The sequence below is a fragment of the Aristolochia californica genome, unplaced genomic scaffold (assembly GCF_029961685.1).
Source record: "Aristolochia californica isolate CCGP_79_NKW_82.1479 unplaced genomic scaffold, dmAriCali1.0.hap1 SCAF_9, whole genome shotgun sequence".
Taxonomy (NCBI): domain Eukaryota; kingdom Viridiplantae; phylum Streptophyta; class Magnoliopsida; order Piperales; family Aristolochiaceae; genus Aristolochia; species Aristolochia californica.
This window is the reverse complement of record NW_027182290.1, coordinates 24,577,550-24,597,624: the sequence shown is the minus strand read 5'-3', so window position 1 is coordinate 24,597,624 and position 20,075 is coordinate 24,577,550. Positions and strand designations below refer to the sequence as shown.

Genomic DNA, 20,075 nt, shown 5'->3' with positions numbered 1-20,075 from the left:
CCTCGCAGTTGTAGCCATTTGCCCCTCCGGCCACAGCACCGATTGCCCCCAGCCAGTCAGTGCCGCACAGAACCCCCTACTCTTCCTTGTCTCTTCTCTCAACACTGATTTATCGCCAAAAAACGGTCGACTAAGGGGAAAAATTATTTCCCACTTGGACGCGTCGTCCCACGTGTGAACTCGCACGTGGGCTTTCACACGTGTGGTAATTGTTTTATTAAAAAAATCATTGAATTCATCCTATCCGGACAATGCGATTCTGTCTGCCCCAACCGCTGTCTTTCTAATAGACGATGCAATTATGTCCACCTCAGCCGTTGTTCCAGCCGCCTCTTGTGCCACTGCTCTTCCATCGGACGATGCATTTTCATCCGCACCACCCGCCTCTAGTGCCACTACTCTGCCACTTGAAGATGAAATTCCGTCCGCACTAGCCGCATCTAATGCCACTGCTCTGCCACCTGACGATGAAATTCCGTCCGCACCAGTCGCCTCTAGTGTTGTTGCTCTGCCACCTGACGATGAAATTCCGTCTGCACCATCCACTTCCAGTGAAACGATGCGATTTCGTCCATCCCAGCCATCTCTAATGTCGCTGCTCTTCCTCCGAACGATGCAATTCCGTCTGCCCTAACCGCGTTGCGGCTCTACTCAGCCGCTACCAGTGTTGCTGCTCTCTCCAAACCACTTCCAAGAACATGATTCCTCTTTTTGAATAACAAGATTGGACTCTCCTCTCAGAGCTCCATCTTGCAGGGGCATGAAGAGATAAAGATAAACATAGTAATATATATAAAGATAATGATAGAGATAGAGATAACTAGTGATTGAATTAGAGATAGACTCAAATTTTAGATTCCTAATCATCTACAATCTCTCTATATAATTCTATAAATACTTTACACCTGATCAATAATAATTACGGCAATATTATTCATTATTCCTAAATTCTATATGGTATCAGAGCTTCCGATCTGTTAATCAGAACCAGTCTGTCATTGCTGGAAATCCTTATCGAAAGCAGCCTCCGTAGCTGCAGCTGATTGCCGACTGCCGTTGCCCGTATCTGGTATTTTCTCTTCCCTTTCTCCGTGCAATCTTTTCAGAGGTATTTTGAAGAAAAAAACTCTGCCATCGACCATCCTCACAGTTGCTGCTGCCCCACCACTGACGACAGCCACCAGAGTCTTGACCTCTCGACACCGAGCTCAACCTCTAGCTACCTCTGGTCCCTCTCTGTCTATCTCTGCAATCCCTCTAGTCCCGCTACCGTACACATTACTGTGAGCCAATCTGGTCGCTCTGGTCCCGCTACCACCGTCGCTACCACTCGTCGCCGCTTGCCAGGGTTCCTACACTTTGTTTTGACAGTCTTGCGCCCATGTGGCCACACGCTGTTCCACAAGCTGCCACAAGCCGCCGCAAGCTGCCGCCCACCGTTGCCGCACGCCGCTATAACGAATCAGTGGTATTCTTCTTCTCAATTTGTTTTTTTTTCTCCTCCCGTCTTTGTCGCACGCCTTCGCCACTCGTCGTCACTCGCAGTGACCAGGTATTCTTCTTCCCATTTTTTTCCAATGACCTTTGGTTTAATCCGATGTCTGATTAAATTTTTGGATGAAGAAGACTTGCATGAGTGAATCTCACGCGTGGGATTTTCCACACGTGCGAAGGCAAAAAAAAAAAAAAAAAAAAAAAAAAAAAAGATAAACTCAATCAAGAACCTCTTCATCCTATCCAAACGATGTGATTTCGTCCGCCCCAGCCGTTGTCTTTCCACCGGACGATGCAATTCCGTTCACACCAGCCACCTCCAGTGCCGCTGCTCTGCCTCCTGACGATGAAATTCTGTCCGCACCAGCTGCCTCTAGTGCCGCTGCTCTTCCATCAGACGATGTAATTTCGTCCGCACTAGCCGCCTCCAGTGCCGATGCTCTGCTACCTGCTGATGAAATTCTGTTCGCACCAGCCGCCTCCAGTGCAATTTCTCTTCCACCAGACTGCAATTCTGTCTACCCCAACCGCCTCCAGTGTAGCTGCTCTAGCACCTGACGATGAAATTTCGTCTGCACCAAGCGCCTCCAGTGTCACTGCTCTCTCCAAACCACTTCCAAGAACATTTCTTTTGAAGATCAAGATTGGACTCTCCTGCCGGAGCTCCATCTTGCAGGGCATGATATTTATCTTTCACAAATTGCATATCTTTTCAACCTTTTTTTCCTCAACACAGGAGCTAATTCCAGTAAAGCCAAATTTGTAGCTTAAAGTATTGGTCCTAGTCTCACCTTTCCTGTATTATAATTTGCCGATGATCTCATTGTTCATAAAATGATATTTATCAGTTAAACCTTTGAATGATTTGTCAGCTAAACCTCGAAATTATTATTGAACGAAGGTTATGTATAATACTATGTAGTGTATATGAACAATTTTGTGCAAGGTTTTTATAAGTGTCATGCCAAATTTTATATAGGGGTCATGCCCAATTTTATGTAAAAGTCATGCCCAATTTTAAGTGAAATTTATGCATAATTTTTATACAATTTATTTGACATGTATTTTATGCAATATTTTAAATATAGGTGGAAGCTCGAACTCGGTTAAAATTATTGGCCTCGAGCTCAATTATAATTTTAGGCTCGAGACTAAGTTCAGCTCGAGTTCAAATTCAAAATATTTAAATCAAACCGAGTTCGAATACAGACAGGTTCGGGCTTGACTGGAGTTGATGGGCGGAAGGAGAAGTTTTTGAGAAAGGGTAGTAGAAGACGGGAAGACGGAAAGACGTATAGGTTCCGTCTCCATCCATAATGTAAGTCATCACGTGAGACGCACGTGGTAAAAAATCCACGTGCTACAGCAATCGGCTGGAGCACTGAACGCAAACCAAAGGCGTTGTAGATTGAAATCTTTCTTAGCTTCATCCATTTGGTCTGTAGTCCTGTATCTCTTGGACTTCCTCTTCTACCTCTATATTGAAGCAGAGCTCGAACAAAAGTTTGAGTGTGCATCTTCATAGCGATGAATTAAAGGAGGAAGTTCAGCAGGTTTATATTTCTGGAACTTTGCGGACATTAAGTGTCCAGCATGTCCGCCTTATTTGCTACAACGCTAGCTACCCACATTTTTACTGTACCAACATCGCGAATTCAACAAGGCAAAAAACTTACCGATTCTAACAGCACAGTTGTAACTCCTAATCACCGCTTGCAAAATCTTCATGCCCATCTCATCAAGACCGGCCGTCTCGCCCATCTGTACACTTGCAACACTCTCATTGATGGATACTGTAAAGAAGGGGACATCTCTTATGCACACCGCCTTTTTGATGAAATGCCACAGAGAAACCTCGTCTCGTGGACTTCATTAATTTCAGGTTACTCTCGCTTGGAGTGGCATGCTGAATCTTTTGATATGTTTCTTCAGATGCTAAACATGGGATATTCGCCAAATGAGTTTGCTTTTGGTAGTCTCCTTAGGTCATGTGCAGAGTCTGACAACATAAGTTTTGGAATTCAGCTTCATGGGCTTACTGTGAAGATTGGTATTTCACAAAACGTGTTTGTGGATAGTAGTTTGATCAACTTGTACGCTAAGAGTGGCATGTTTGATGTCTCAGAGGGTATACTGAGGAGAATGCATGAAACTGATGCTTTTAGTTGGACTTCAATGATGGTGAGTTACTCAAATGGTGGCTATTTTTCAGAAGCACTTCTGCTGTTCGAAAATATGCTGGGAGAGGGCGTTAAACCAAGCCAATATACTCTAACTAGTATTTTAAAGGCATGCACATCTTTGGAGGCTTTGAGAGAAGGATCTCAAATTCAAGGGTACGCCATAAAAGCAGGTTTGGCAGATGACATCTCATTGAAAGTTTCACTTGTAAATCTATATGCAAAATTGGGGAACCCATGTACTGCTCGGATGATCTATGATCAATCTTTTGACCGAAATAAAGTTTTATGTACTGCAATGATTTGTGGATACTCTCAGAATGAGAAACCTGAATTAGCCATAGAAACCTTCATTCAAATGATTGAGGAATTTGGACTCTACCCAAATGAATTCACTTATGCTAGTGTGATCTCAGCATGTGCAGACCTCAGGGTCCATAATGTTGGAGCCTCTTTGCATGCTCTTGCTCTTAAAACAGGTCATGCATCTATGACCCATGTGGAGGGAGCACTGGTTGATATGTATGCAAAGACTGGAGACATGATGAGGGCTACACAAGTTTTTCAAAAGATAGGGAAGAAAGACAGTATATCATGCTCCTCAATTCTTTCTGGCTACTCCTATAATGGTCTTGATCAAGAGGCTCTGGATTTCTACTCTTACCTTCTTTCATCCTCCATAAAACCTGATTCATATGCATTGGCTAGTGCCACAACTTCATGTGCAAAGCTCAGTGATCTCCTTACAGGGAGGCAAATTCATTCCCAAATAGTCAAACATGGTCATGAATCTGATATATGTATAGCAAGTGCTCTGATAGAAATGTACTCGAATAGTGGAGCTATTGATGATGCCCAGATGGTTTTCTGTGATTTACCTAGAAGAGACAGGATAGCTTGGACAGTTATGATTGATGGCTATGCACAACATGGACAAGGAAGAAAGGCTGTGGACCTTTTCGAGAAGATGATAAATGAAGATGTGATTCCTAATAGTGTCACATTTGTGAGTGTCCTCAATGCTTGTAGTCACGCTGGTCTAGTTGCTGAATGCCTCAGATATTTCCAGCTTATGCAAACAGATTATCATATCAAACCAGTCCTGCACCATTATGCATGTGTGGTTGATCTCTTGGGCCGCTCAGGTCATTTGAAGGAAGCATTATTGTTTATTAACAGAATGCCATTGGAACCAACTTCTCTGATATGGAGATCATTTCTTGGTGCGTGTAGAATTCATAAGAATCTTGAACTTGGTATTTATGCTTCAAATCGTCTCTTTGATCTGGACCTGCAAGATGACTCCACATATGTTCTCTTGGCAAATATGTATGCCACTGCAGGCCAGTGGAGTGATGCAGCAAGAGTTAGAAAAATGATGAGAGAGAGAGGAGTGAGTAAAGTTCCAGGGTGTAGTTGGATTGAAGCAGGAAAGAGCTTCCATGTCTTCAGTGCAAGAGATTCAACACACCCTCAGAAGAAGCATATATATAAGGTGCTGGATGATTTGAACTGCAAGATGAAAGCAGCTGGATACGTTCCAGAGACAGAATTTTCATTACATGATGGGGATGAAGATGAGAAGGAGAGGCTGCTCAGTTATCACAGTGAGAGATTAGCTGTTGCTTTCGGGCTTATAGCTACTCCAAGCGATTCTTGTATAAGAGTATTTAAGAACCTCAGAATATGTGGTGATTGCCATAATGCCATGAAATTCATTTCCTTGGTAAGTAAAAGGACTATTGTTGTAAGAGATGTTAGTAGGTTCCATCATTTTACCGGAGGACATTGTTCTTGCGGAGATTACTGGTGATCATATAATTAGTATTATGATGATTGTGGACACAGTCAAACTGTCATCTCTATTCTTGTGGAAGTCTTAGTTGAACTAAATGACACTTCATGGAAATCATGGTTTGTTTACCTGCTGCCGGTGCCATTCTCAGCCCAAAATCTCCTGTGACCCACCGTCCATATGGTGCTGATCGATGATAATTCATCATGTAGCAAGGCTTGAGGAGAGGCTTTGGGCTCTTTAAGACTCGCCCAGATAAAGGCTTCTTGAGGAGACCCACCATGTTGATTATTGATTTACCTGTTGATTTTAGAAGTCGTGACAGAGAAGATGGTAAAAATCTACCAAATTTAATTTTAACAAACGCTAAGAGCTCTAAATACTGACTTTATTTCAGAATTCAGACGACATCCAACTCTGTTAGTTGGGGGTCAAGTCCTGACTCGAATGAAATAGTGTTTATTCATCCTGTTAATTTAGAATTGCAGACTCTATCTAGGCCATGATAATTGAACTTTTTTTACTAAGCTGAAGGATGAAATCGGGCAATGTTGCCTCTAAACTATTTTTGTTGTATTTCCTCCTTGTCGTTTTTCTGTGAGCCTATTTCCCATGGAAAAATATATGATACGGAAGCACTCAAACGAAACCCAGAAACTGTAACAGGTAAAGACAAAATATTTAAAAGGTTTATAAACGGATGTTTAAAATTAATGACTCCATCTTATCTTTTGCAGCGATCTCTTACTGTTTCAGAGATTTTTTTCTCTCGTTTTCTGCATCTTTATCGTTTTTTTCTACCCATCTTCCTCCTCTTCGTCACAGTAGAGAATAAAACTGATTTAGATGATCAATTCTGCTTTTATGCCACCTGAGGTGATTGAAAAAACTATCTTAGAAAGGATTCAAACCTTCAAACGACAGTGTGGCTCACAATAAGAGGAAGAAAAGGAAGGCAAGTTGAGGTGATAAACATTAGGTGTTAAGAGAGCAGAGTTTTTAACTGCTCCCCCTCTTTCTTATTTATATGGGTGAGGCATGAATGCCCTAATACATAAGAATAAAAAATAACACACTAATTATAACTTAGGCCCCTCACTGTCATAATTACATAGAATACTATTCAAACTTCAACACTCTCCCTCAAGTTGGGAAGAAAACATCAAATATTCCCAACTTGGAGCAGGTATCTATGAGTGACTGTGTAGCAATAGCCTTCGTAAAGATTTCCACCAATTGATTCTTTGAAGGGATATATTACATAGATATCATTCCGGCTTGAAATGTTTCTCGTATGAAATGACAATTTATCTCAATGTGTTTGGTTCTATCATGAAAGATTAGATTAGTTGCAATATGGATAGTTGTTTGGTTTTCACAGTGAACCTATATGGGTTTGGTTATCAGGAACCCAAGCGCAGTCATGAATAATTTTAACCATAACAATTCATTGACTGCAAGTCATAGCTCAATATTCAGCTTATGCACTCGTTCTGGCCACTACATTTTACTTTTTGCCTCTCCAAGTGACTATATTTCTATCATCAAGCGACCCAACCAAGTCAGCATCAACAAAACCTTCAATTTATGTATGACCAAGACATTTATATAGTAGCCCTTGACCTGGCCTTTTCTTGAGATATAGAAAGATTCTTTCCAACACTACCCGCTCCTACACATAACTTAATATTAGGCTCCAAAGCTGTGTCTACTGGCTTGCATCCAAGTATCTGTGTCTCCTTCAACAAATAAAGTATGTACTTTCTTTTTTCTAGCACTATACCATGTTTGGATTCAAGAACTTCAATCCCAAGGAAATACTCGAGAAGCCCGAGGTCCTTGGTTTGGAATTCCTTATTAAGGTCTTCCTTTACCTGTTGAATGCCACAAATGTCACTTTCAGTAATAACAATATAATCCACATATACCGCCATAAGAATGTTACCCTTAGTGGAATTTTTTATAAACACTAAGAGATCATTTTCACACCTCTTGAACCCAATATTTGTGGCCATAGTGGTAAATTTATTAAACCAAGCTCACAAAGACTGTTTTAACCCATATATTATTGTATGCGGTTGGCATACTTTTTCTCTCCATCAACCACATAACCAAGTGGTTGGCACATGAAGACTTCCTCTGAGAAATAAGAACTTGAACCGAGTTCATCTTGGCAATAGGAGAAATTTTTTTATCATAATCAACACTGTAAAACTTAGTATACCTTCAGCAACCAACTGAGACTTGTATCTAGCAACATAACTATCTAGATTATACTTTAGGGAGAAAACCCATTTGCACACGACTGCCTTTTTTCTTGGCGGAAGAGCAGCCAAATGCCAAGTGGAAGGTACATAGCTTGAATCTCTTCATCTATGACAGATTTCTACCTCAGATCAATGAAACCCTCCTCATAGCAGGTAGGAGTGGTGGAAGAAGTCACTGCAGACAAAAAAGAGACACAACTCCAAGACAAAGAGTGAGTGGAAACATAATGAGAGACAAAGTGAAGTGGATGAAGGTCAAACAATAATGGAGTGGGTCTCTTTGCAAAGACCAATGGGCCTAGTATCATAAGGTGGTCTATAAACTACAAGAGATCAAGGAGGAGAACATACCTCAAGATCATCTAAAGACTCCATAGGTGACTGATCAACAAGTGTAGAGAGAAGGTCTTCAGAAGGTTGTGATGAGAAACTAGGAGGAGAGCCAACAAAAAAAATAAGGTTGATGCTAAAAAAGGAAACATCGGTTGAGATAAACTTTTTCTTCAAGGATGAAGAGTAACACACATAGCCTTTTTTTATCTTTGGAATACTTCAAGAAAATGCACTTAATAGCCCGGGGAAGAAATTTACCCAGAGAGGCCCCAAATGACGAACAAAAGATGTGCATCCAAATACCCTAGGTGCCAACGGGAAGGCAACTGAATAAGGATACAATTTGGAGAAGGGGGTCGCACCTTGGAGCACAGTGGAGGGCATACAATTAATGAAAAAACAAGTAGTGAGGACTGCATAAAGCCAAAAAAACTAGGGAACATTTATAGAGAACATAATAGTTCGACCAACTTTTACAAGAAGGCGATGTTTTTTTTTTCAGATACATCACAAGACCATTGATGAATGATTCCTTTTTCCTTCCAAAATTTTTGAAAGGGAGAGGAAAAATACTCTTTTGCGTTATGAGATTGAAAGATTTTGACTTTGATTTTAAACTGATTTTCCACCATAGCACAAAAGGAGGTGAAAATAGGAAATACCCCAACCCTGTCCTTCATTAAATATAACCATGTAACTCTCGAGTAATTATCCACAAATATTAAAAAAAATACTTAGATTGAGATATATTTGGGACATTAACAAGTCCCCACACATCCGAATGAACCAAAGTTAAAGGACTAGAAGCAATATTATTTTTCCTGGGTTGAAAAACCGATCTATGGTGTTTCCCAAGCTCACAAAATTCACATGACAACTATGAAGCCGAATGAAGGGAAACAACTAAACTTTTTAAATTTGCTAATGAGGGATGACTAAGCCTTTTATGCCATTTGGAAGCCTTTTTTCTATTGTGGTTGTTGCTACTGTTGTCAATGTAATAGGTTACATTGAGTAAAAGTCCCCCCCTCTTATGGCCGCCACCAATTAGTTGTTTCATCTTGGTGTCTTGAAACATACAATGAGGTGGAGAAAAAGTAACAAAACAATTTATTCCTTTGCTCAATTGATTCACTAATATGAGGCTCAATAGAAATTGAGGGACAAACGAGACATTAGAAAGTGAAAACGATGGTGAAATGCTGGATAAACCGGTACCGTAAGTCCTAATTTGTGATCCATCTGCAATGGAGACAAGGCAATCTAAAGTGCATGGTGTCGTAGAGGACAAATTTTCAATTTTACCTGTGAAGTGCTCAGATGTTTTGGAATCAATGATCCAAGGTGAATTGTGTTGGAAGATAAGCTCGAAGTATAGTGGCATGATATAAATTATCTTTGTTTTTTGTCTCTTTTTCCTCCCTTCTTAGGGTAAAGGGTAATGATGTAATTATTGATTCTCTCATTAATATAAATACATTGAGGGGGAGGATTAGGATGTCACTTAACCTAATCTTCCTTCCCTCCTCTCTCAAACTCTCTCTCTACTTCAGTTTCTCTTTTTTCCTGTCTCATTCTTCTCCTCTCCGTTCTTCTTCTCCCTTTTTACCTCACCTTCGATTTCCTCTCTCTCTAGTGCTGATTATCTATATTATTATCATGGGATCCAAAATCCAACATGGGATCAGAGTAGTGGATTTAGGATTCTAACGTTAAGATGATGATTAAGAGACTTTGTTTATCAAACTTCACGTGCAATTTTCTTTGTTGATTGTTGAATTTATGGAAAGGAGAAAAACTTTATTGACTTCATGTAATTAGAGTACATGAACTCCTATTTGTAATAGAGAAAAATAGTAGAGTCCAATTACAATTAAACTACCCTTTTTCCAATTACACCCAAACTATAACTCTTAAAGATAAGTCCTACCATAATTAAATCAATCAACACAAATAGAAGACTAACATAACTAAAACACCTTTAAATTGAGACTCTCCTATGAGACTATCTTCTGTGAGACTCGTGTAAGAATCCACCTTATTAATTCTAACTCTGTGAGATTTCTTACTGTGAGAGTCATGTAAGAGGTTTCCATATCTTCTCTTTAACACTCCCCCTCAAGCTGGAGTTTATAACTTCAACTTGCAATGAAAAGGATTCTTGGTCTTCAATTTTCTTTGTTACAAAAAAATCTTCATAGATGTAAAAACGTCATCTTTTGTGCTCCCCCTTTCTTGAATATTTTTATCACATTAAAATTACTACAACATATAGAATAAAATACCTCTTTTTTGTACTTCTTCTCCTCCTAAAGCTGGGAGGTAATGGCAGTTATCCTAACTTGAACCAAATAACATAGATATAGTAATTAGCTCCTCCTTTACGGTGTGCCAACCTAGGTGCTGACTCTCAAAAAGTAAAAATGGGTGATAAGTGGGTAATGTTTGTCATTCACAAAACGACAATAAAAGACCCATGGGTACATATAAAAAATCTCAATAGACTTAGAACATCCATATGTGTATATACATATATGTGTGTATATGTATATAAAGGTAAACCAACCGAGCAATACACAAGAGGTTGCCCCAAAGGGGTATGTGAGAGTCAAATAAAGGATGGTAGGAGAAAAGCTTCCAAATAACCAATGGGTAATGGGTAAGTGAGATATTTTCCTAATATTTTTTATCAATAACAACAACTCAAAAAGTGATGCAACAAATTTGACTTAAATTCGGATTTTTCAATGCAATAGGATACCAACATGACCTTTGATTCTTCCAATGCGAATATATCCTTAAATATAAATTAGATTGACATGAAACTTTATCCTTCTGAAAATAGACTTAAATAAATTTCATTCAAGTATAACTTGTCTTCATAAATATACTTCTATTGAGATATATAATCTGATAGATTTTGGTCTCTGTAATCAGGTTGAACTAAGTACTCTTTCCCCTTTTGCCAACATAATCATTGACACTTCCAATATCAATATCTCCATATAAAAAAACCCAGATTGAGAATTGGTTGAATAGGTAAAAAAATAAACTTGCAGATATTTCTTTTGATATATAATTCTCCATATAAAGTCTCGTTCTTGATAGCATAAAATAGCTCATAAGTTGAAGTTTTCTATTGTTGCTCGAACCTCTTTTGCAATCTGACCTTTGCTACTTCAAATATTGATTTCTCTTTGTAAAAAACTCCGATTGCCAAAATCCATTTTTCTTTGGAAAGTAGACTTGAATATATTTCCTCCAATATATAATATGAAATATGAAAAGCTTTGTATAGAGGTGAAAACTCAAAGCAAACAACGGGTATAGGGACTAAAAAGACAGAAAAATAGATACGAACCTAAACTGCTAGAGATAATAGATCAGAAAAGGATCATATTATCTCTGTGAGTTTATTGAGTCAACTCACAGAACCTGCTCTCATACCATGTTGATTTTATGAAAAAGAGAAAAAATTTATTGACTTGATGTAATCAGAGTACATGAACCCCTATATATAATCGAGGAAAGTAGTAGAGTCCAATTATAATTAAACTACCCTTGTCCCTATTACACCCAAATTCTAACACTTAAAGATAAGTCCTAGCATAATTAAATAACTCAACATAAATAGAAGAGTAACATAACTAAAACACCTTTAAACTGAGACTCTTGTAAGACTCCACCATATTAATTTTGGCTCTATGAGATTCATGTAAGAAGCTTCCATATCTTCTCTTCAACATTGATGAAACAAGACTTGAGTTGTTCCAAGATAAGTTATTCTTTGTTGCTCTTCTGTTTAATGAAATTGTTGTTGATGTTTTGATCTCTGAAAGATGATTAATGGATGTTGTTTTTCATCCAATCTGGATAGAAGTTTAAATATTCTCTATTGCTTTGGAAGTGGTTCTTTCATACTCAGTTTGTCCTTCCTCATGCAAGATCAATTAAGTTGTTGCTCTCTTGTGTATAATTTTTTTTTTGTGCTTAAAAATTTCATATGGATTAAGATCTATTATCTCTACTATTGACCTTTGTGATTAACATGATCTAAGCTTGTTGATCTATAATTTTTGAGTTGATAAAATCAGTTATGTGATGCTCCTTCTTTTGCTTCCAGAAGAGCTCGGATTTTATTTTGAGAGACTAACGAGAGCAGAATTTTTTTTTTTTTTTTTGGTAGAAGGTGTTGAATCTAGCAAAAAAAATCCAACCTTTTATGTTGGGTTATTTCATGGGCTTTCTGACTAAAATTAATCGAAGGGAAAGGATAGTCAAGGTGGTGAGTTGGCACATCTTACGTAGTATTGAATTTATGACCCCATAATTAGAACCTCGAACAAGATGATGAGAGAAGAAGGAGAGAGGAGAAGAAGAGAAGAAAAGACGAGAGCAAGAGAAGAGCTCAGCCAAAGGGAAAGAGAGAGAGCTTAGGGACGAATTGAGAGAAAGGGAGAGAGACTTGATGCTTTACCCCAAGCCAATGGCCTTTATTTATAGTTTTTGAGAGGATGTTACTATGTTTATAATGCCCTTACAACTACGAGCTTTACATAAGAAAAGACATAAATAGACATGTTTTTCTTGACTAATTACATCCTTGTGCCATCTTTGTGAGATTACTTCTTATTTACCATCATGCTACCTCTTTTGAACATGTGGGTTTTCTTATTGATCGTGTGAGCTTGAACCTATCTTCTAACACTCCCCCTAAAACTGGGGGTGAGAAAACATCATAAATGCCCAGATTGTTATAGATGGTGGACAAGATCTTGTGGGTGACTGGCTTTGTAAGGATGTCTGTAACTAGTCCTTGTGATGAGATATGTTTGAGGGATAATATGTCGGCTTGGAATTTTTTCCTTATAAAGTTACAATCCACCTCAATATGTTTTTTTTTCAAGAAAGACTGGATTCAAAGTGATATAGATAGCCGCTTGATTATCACAATGTAGTTTCATAGAGGGTCCTTTATAAAATCCCAATTCTATGAGAAGGGATCCGATCCATAGAAGCTCACTGACAGTATGTACCATGGCTCTGTATTCTACTTCTGCACAGGACCTTGCAACCACATTCTGCTTCTTGCTTCTCCATGTAACCAAGTTTCCTCCAACCATTGTATAATACCATGAAGTGAACTTTCTATTATACAGAGATCCGGCCCAGTCTACCTCAGAGAACCCTTCATATTGAAATGACCATGGTTTTTATATAGAAACCCTATTCCTGGAGCTCCTTTAAAATATCATAATATTGTTTCCAAAGCTTGACAATGAGTAAGTTATGGTTTGTGCATGTATTGACTTATCACACTTACTGCAGATGATATATCCGGTCTTCTTACGGTGAGGTCAATAAGTTTCCCCACAAGTCTTTGATATTTTTTTATATCCACATATTCTCCAAAGCCTGCAAATAGCTTGGTATTTGAATCCATAGGGGTATCTGTTAGTCTACTAGCCATCATTCTTGTCTCCTTAAGTAGATCAAGGACATATTTTCTTTGAGATAGTATGATCCCATGCTTGAACTATAACACCTCAATACCTAGAAAGTATTTAAGTAGTCCAAGGTCTTTTGTTTTAAACTCTTCACATATCTTCTTTTTGGCATCTTGGATGCCTTTTGAATCACTGTTGTTAATAAAATATCATATAGATAGACTGCTAGAAGTACTTTCCTTTTGGGGTTGTCCTTAATAAATATGGAGTGATCGACTGAGCATCGATAAAATCCAACTCGTATTTGTGCTTGACTAAATTTATCAAACCATGCACGAGGAGACTATTTTTGACCATATAGAGATATCCTCAATCTGCATACTAATTCCCCCTCAAACACATCCAAGTGGTTATTGCATATATATTTCTTCTTTAATATCCCCATTCAAGAAAATATTTTGAACATCAAACTGATATACTGGCCATGAGGAATTAGTAGCACGGGATAACAATATACGTTATCAAGTTCAATTTGGCCACTGGAGAGAATGTTTCTTCACAATTATTTTCATAACACTGAGTATAGCCTTTGGCAACGATGTGTGATTTAAGGCGAACAACCGATCCATCCGGATTATATTTGACAGTGTAAACTCATGCACAACCCATGGGTTTCTTGGCCGAAGGACGAGGAACTAGGTCACATGTCTAATTTTCATATAATGAATGCATTTTGTCTTCCATTGCTGCCTTCCATCCTAAATGCCTCAGAGTCTCCTGATAGGACTATGGTATATAGATGGAAGAGATAGATACAAGAAATTGGCAATATGAAGAAGACAAATAATGGTGAGACACAAAATTGGATATTAGGTGAGAAGTAGAGGGCCTAATACAAGTTCTGGGTTTTTTTCCCTAAGGCTATGGGCCAACTATCATATTATGGTCCAAATGGAACAAGAGTAATAGAGATGGACTTACCTTGTGGGATCCATAAAATTTGCAAGTGTGGTAGTGGCCAATACTTCAAGGGGTTGAAGAGTATCTGCAGCACGGGGCACAACCTGTCGAGGAGAGGCTTGTATAAATGAGAGACCCGAAGGAGCATTTTTGGCTGAGTAGTATGAACTATCTTCAAAGAAGGTCACAACCCTAGACACAAGTAACCTTCAGAGACTAAAATTATAACAAACATAACCCTTTTGAGTGCGAGAGTATCCCAAGAAGATACACCTGATAGATTTTGGGTCAAGTTTATTTCTCTGGGATGATGTATCATGAACAAAACATGTGCACCTGAAGACACTTAAAGGAAGCGAAAAAGGCTCTTCATTTGGAAATAATAAAGAGTATGGGGATTTATGATTGAGGACGGATTAAGATAACCTATTAATAAGAAAACAAGCAGTAAGTATGGCATGTGGCTAGTAGAAGTATGGTGCTTTCATTGAGTATAGTAAGCATCATGTTTACTTTGAAAATGTTTAAGACACTTAAAGGTCCCCCCATACATTAATGTGAAGCAAGGAAAAAGGAGCAACACCTTTCAATTGAGTCCGAGGAGAGTATGTGGTCCTCTGGTGTTTGCTTAGTTGACACACTTCACAGTTTAAAACTGATAAATTTTTAAATGCTAGAAAGAGAAGTTGAAGTGATGGTCCTGAGGGGTGTCCCAATCGATTGTGCCATAGTCTTGCTTCGGTTTGCTTGGCTGAGACAGCATTTATTTGAGGCAAGTCCAATTAGTAAAGCTCCCCTTGGCTCACTCTTTCTCAAAAATGCAGTTTAGAAAATATTGCCACGGATTGAGAATAAATTCTTGTAGATGTATCAATAAAGGCTCATTAACCTCTCAATAGGAGGTTTAGTGTGGTATTTATAAGTTTCCCAAGCCAAAGTAGCCATTTTTTGCCCATTTTTTAAAAAGTTGAGTTTACATTGATCGATTAGTGTAAAGTGGATAATCGATCAATTAAGTGTAATGACTATTTTTCTTTTACAATGGGACTTGTTAATTGATGGTATGATCGATCAATATCTTTCCATTGTGTTTGATATTTTGAGTTGATCGATCAATGTACATGGTATGATTGATCAATCAACATTCTATCTGACAGTGTACTTCAAGTATAATCGATCAATGATCTTCCTATGATCGATCATGCTTTATGTCCATGAATGGCAAAGTATTATATGATCAATCAGTCTCAGAGGTTGATTGATCAATCAACATAGAATTGATTTTTCGAGATAGTATTGATCGATCAGTCCAAATGGGTTGATCGGTCATGCTTTATAATACATATTGGTCACGTTCTGGATGATCAATCAATTTACCTTGGTTGATTGATCATGTTTTATATTTTTAGTCTGCACGCTTCTAGTTGATTGATCATTGGAAAATATTGATCGATCATGCCAGTGCTAGTTCATCTAATAAACTTTCAAAGCATGAAAATGAATGATCATATGTGATTTTAACATGTATGAAATGTATATATGAATATGTGAAACATGTTTGAATACAAAATATGTCCTAAAACTCCATGTTTGCATTGTAACTCAAGTTTTGGAAGGAGTGAACAACTCTCTTTACATAAACTGAGTTTTTGACATTTTTTAGTAAATTCTAAAACTCTAGTCTTCGATTTTTCTTCATCTTTTGAGTATGCTTCTTCAAGAGTTCTTGACTTTTCATGAAACTTGAGGTCTTTGAGAAGCTTGTATCGATTCAATGATTTAGACCTTGAAATTGATGCCTCTCGAAGGAAAAATATCTTAAATACTAGATTTATAATTGTTAGCTATATTAAGTTTTGTTATCATCCAAATTGAGAAGGTAGTCAACACATTGTCAACAGAAGACTAAAGTAGAAGTTAAATATAACATTTCAAGAACTCTAGCATATAATAGGTAGCCAACCAAACTTCAATTTTTAAGCACATTTATGGTATGGAGCTTTAGGGAATAATTTTTTTCAAATTCATGTTTAGCCGATGCATTGTAATGGTTAAAACGTGCTAGAACACATTATGACAATTTTTATCATTCTTAGAAGTCATTTCAGAAAACTGGCAATTGGCATCATTGATCATATTACTGGTAATGATCAATCATCTAGAGAGCAAACTGGCAAACAGTATAAAGCATGAACGTTCAACCAAGTAGGATTGATCCATCACCCCAAGTTGTGCCAAAATGAGATATAAAGAATGATCAATCATCCCTCTGGATTGATTGATCATACCTAGTGGAAGCATTGAAAAATATAAAACATGAAAGATCATACCTACATTATTGATCAATTAGAGAGGACCATGCTTTTGAGGAACATAAAACATGATCAATCAGTCCTTTTATTTTGATTGATCATACTTAGTTTTGCATAGCCAAAGCTTTACCGCATGTTCAATCAATTGGGATTGATCGATCAACTTTTTTTTGAAGGCTTGAAATTGCATTGATCGATTATGTGATTGATCAATCAGCTTAATGGATCATAAAAATATAGCAGTTACACACAATTGATTGATTGATCATACCTTTTCATTTACCAATCAATGGTTTGCAACTTTTTGGTAATAGGCAAAAATGTCTAGTTTGTCTTGGAAAATTATAAATAGGGTCCAAACTTGTTTGGAACAAGTTGTTGAGCATATATTGATATATCAAAGCATTCAAAGAAAGTGTTCAACTTGAAATCTTTATTTTTCTTATTAGAGAGAGAAACACTACAGTTTTCAAAATCCTTCCCACATCTCTCAAAATTCCTAAGCATCATAGCTTCATCAAGCTCAATTCATTCCTTACCATGTTGGTACTCTCTCTAAAGAAGTTTACATGAGCCAACCACCTGGTTATGAGGCTAAGGGGGAGAAAGTATGTCTATTGAATAAGGCAATCGATGAGGTGAAGCAGTCTCCTCGGGCTTGGTTTGATAAAATTACCATGTCTATTGAATAAGGCAATCGATGAGGTGAAGCAGTCTCCTCGGGCTTGGTTTGATAAAATTACCATTGTGGTTACAAAGCTTGGGTTCAAGAGGTGTGAAAGTGATCATTCAGTATTTACCAAAAACACCCATAAGGGAAACATTCTTATGGTTGTATATGTGGATGGCATTGTTATTATAGGCAGTAATGTTGGCATTGTTATTACAGGCAGTAATGTTAGTGGTATTCAACAGGTTAAGCGAGACCCAAGTAAGGAGTTCCAACCTTGATCGGGCTTCTCAAGTACTTCCTAGGGATTAAAGTTCTTCAGTCTAGACATTGTATATTCCTATCACAAAGGAAGTATGTACTTGATCTGTTAAAGGAAACCGGGATGCTTGAATGTAAGCCATCTGATACACCTATGGAACCTAATGTTAAGTTGTGTGGTAGAACTAGAAGTGATGTTCATGTTGGTCAGTTTCAACAGTTAGTTGGGAAAATAATCTATCTCATAGTCATGAGACCAGATATACCCTATTTGGTCAATGTTATCAGTTAGTATATGCTTCAACTACAACAATCGCATCGGAAGCATTGGAAAGAATTGTTTGGTACTTATTGGAAATCCACCTCTAGTTACTGCATGACTGTTGGGGGTACTCTAGTCACTTGGAGGAGTAAGAAACAAAATGTGGTGGCTTGAGTGATGAGGCTGAATACTGGGCTATGACACTTGCAGTGAGGGAGTTGTTATGGCTAAGATCATTTATGACTGAGCTCGGGTTCCAGATAAACAAGCCCATGCAACTTCATTAGGACAATTAGGCTGCGATCCATATTGCAACTAATCTAATATTTTATAAAAGAACCAAGCATATTGAGATAGAATATTATTTCATTCGGGAAAAACTCTAAGCTGGGATAATATCTATGTAGTATATAAGTTCAAAAAATCAATTGGCAAACATCTTAACAAAAACCATTGTTACAAAGTTACACATAGATACATGCTTCAAGTTAGGAATATTTGATTTTTTTCACCAGCTTGAGGGGGAGTGTTGAAAAACTCAAGTGGTATATCATGTAATTAAGAGAGTGTGTGGTATAAACTATAATTAGTTAGAAGTTTGAGATTTTTTTGTTTTCCATATGTACTAAGGCATTCGTGCCCACATATATAAATAACATAGAGAGGGGGAGGAGGCTCATAACGAGCTCTCTTCTAAACCCTAATTCTCTCTTCTCCAATTCGTGTTCTTGACACAACACCTTTCTCTTCTCCTTCTCTTCTTCCTTCTTCTCCTACCTTCTTCTTCTTCTCAAACTAAGTTACCTATGGATTAAACCCTAGAATTTAACATTCGTTAAGAGCTTTTATTAAGCTTTTTGTACTTAGACTATTAGAACATTATAAAATTTCTTTTGAACACTTCTATTATAGAAGCTTGAGATTGTTTTAAGAATTTGTCAAAACATTTTCCAAATACAGTATGTTTTAATCTATTATTATCAAAATAAGATGAAGTAAGGATTTTGAGTACAACATCCTCCAACATGTTTGGTTGTGTTATTCTTTACTTATTGTTTTACCCTCACTGTAAGTTATTGTATTAAGGGTACTTTTCTCTTTTGTAAATGTACATTTATAGAAATTTGACATTAGGAGAAGTGCCTGTTGATTGTGTCTTCATCTCTCACTTTGTCTCAGACAATTTTCTCCTCTTTTCTTCTTCCCTACATCCAACCACTTCTCTTCTCTCTTCATGGGTTTTTCTCTTTTCTTCTACCTCTTGAGTTCTCTTATATAAAGTTCATCTTCACGGAACCCTAAAATTTAACATCGATACTTTTAATTTCCTTATAAGATCTACTAACAGTTTTATCATAATTATGTGTTAGATTTTACTTATAAGACCGTATATGGAATTATGACGTACATCTAATCAACTTTTTTTGGATAATTCCCTATTTTATTTAAAGCTAACAATTTATATGAAAAAAAAATCTTGTTTCCCTTGTCAATCTTTATTTTGAAGTTGACACTGCAATTTCACTTGGTAAAATCTTTTCACGAACATTTGGTTTTGTTACATCTAGGCACTATCTATAAAGTCGAATAAGACCCTTTCACGTTGGGAGATATGTCTTATTCAACCTTTTCAGTGATTGGATGAAATTGGACTTTTGATGCTCTAAGGGGAAGAATAAATTTCAATTGAGGTCTCTCCTCCTTTGCTATGCTCGCTCCAAACTTAATAAAATGATTTTGTTACATATCGAAGACCCATAAGACCTAAGTTTGTAGCATCTTTCAAGGTCTTAGAAAGTTAGTAGAGCATCCCCTACTCGTCATATGTTCCCTATCGCTAGAAGAGTTGATTTTATAATTGGACCATACTTCAATGTTGTGCACCACTCTTGATAAATTTGATACATATTGGATATTAATATGCCCTTTGCGTACGCCCATGACAAAGGAGAACAACAGCTTCTACGCGGTCAGATTGGCCAGGTTCTTGACTCTGGCTAGCCGGACCAGGGTTCTCGTGCTCTACTGAGGGATTTAAATCTGGCCGTGGCTGCCGCTTCATATCGACGGTTCTAATCCTTCTTCTTCTTCTTC

General features: G+C 37.6%; 1 protein-coding gene across 1 annotated transcript; it reads left to right on the top strand.

Moving 5' to 3' along the window:
* The first annotated feature begins 2,954 nt into the window (after positions 1-2,954).
* On the top strand, positions 2,955-5,487 carry LOC137942067 (pentatricopeptide repeat-containing protein At3g24000, mitochondrial-like). Its single transcript, XM_068787742.1, has one exon. It carries the CDS (start codon positions 3,088-3,090, stop codon positions 5,485-5,487), a length of 2,400 nt encoding a protein of 799 aa, XP_068643843.1. The 5' UTR covers positions 2,955-3,087.
* The last annotated feature ends 14,588 nt before the right edge of the window (positions 5,488-20,075 follow it).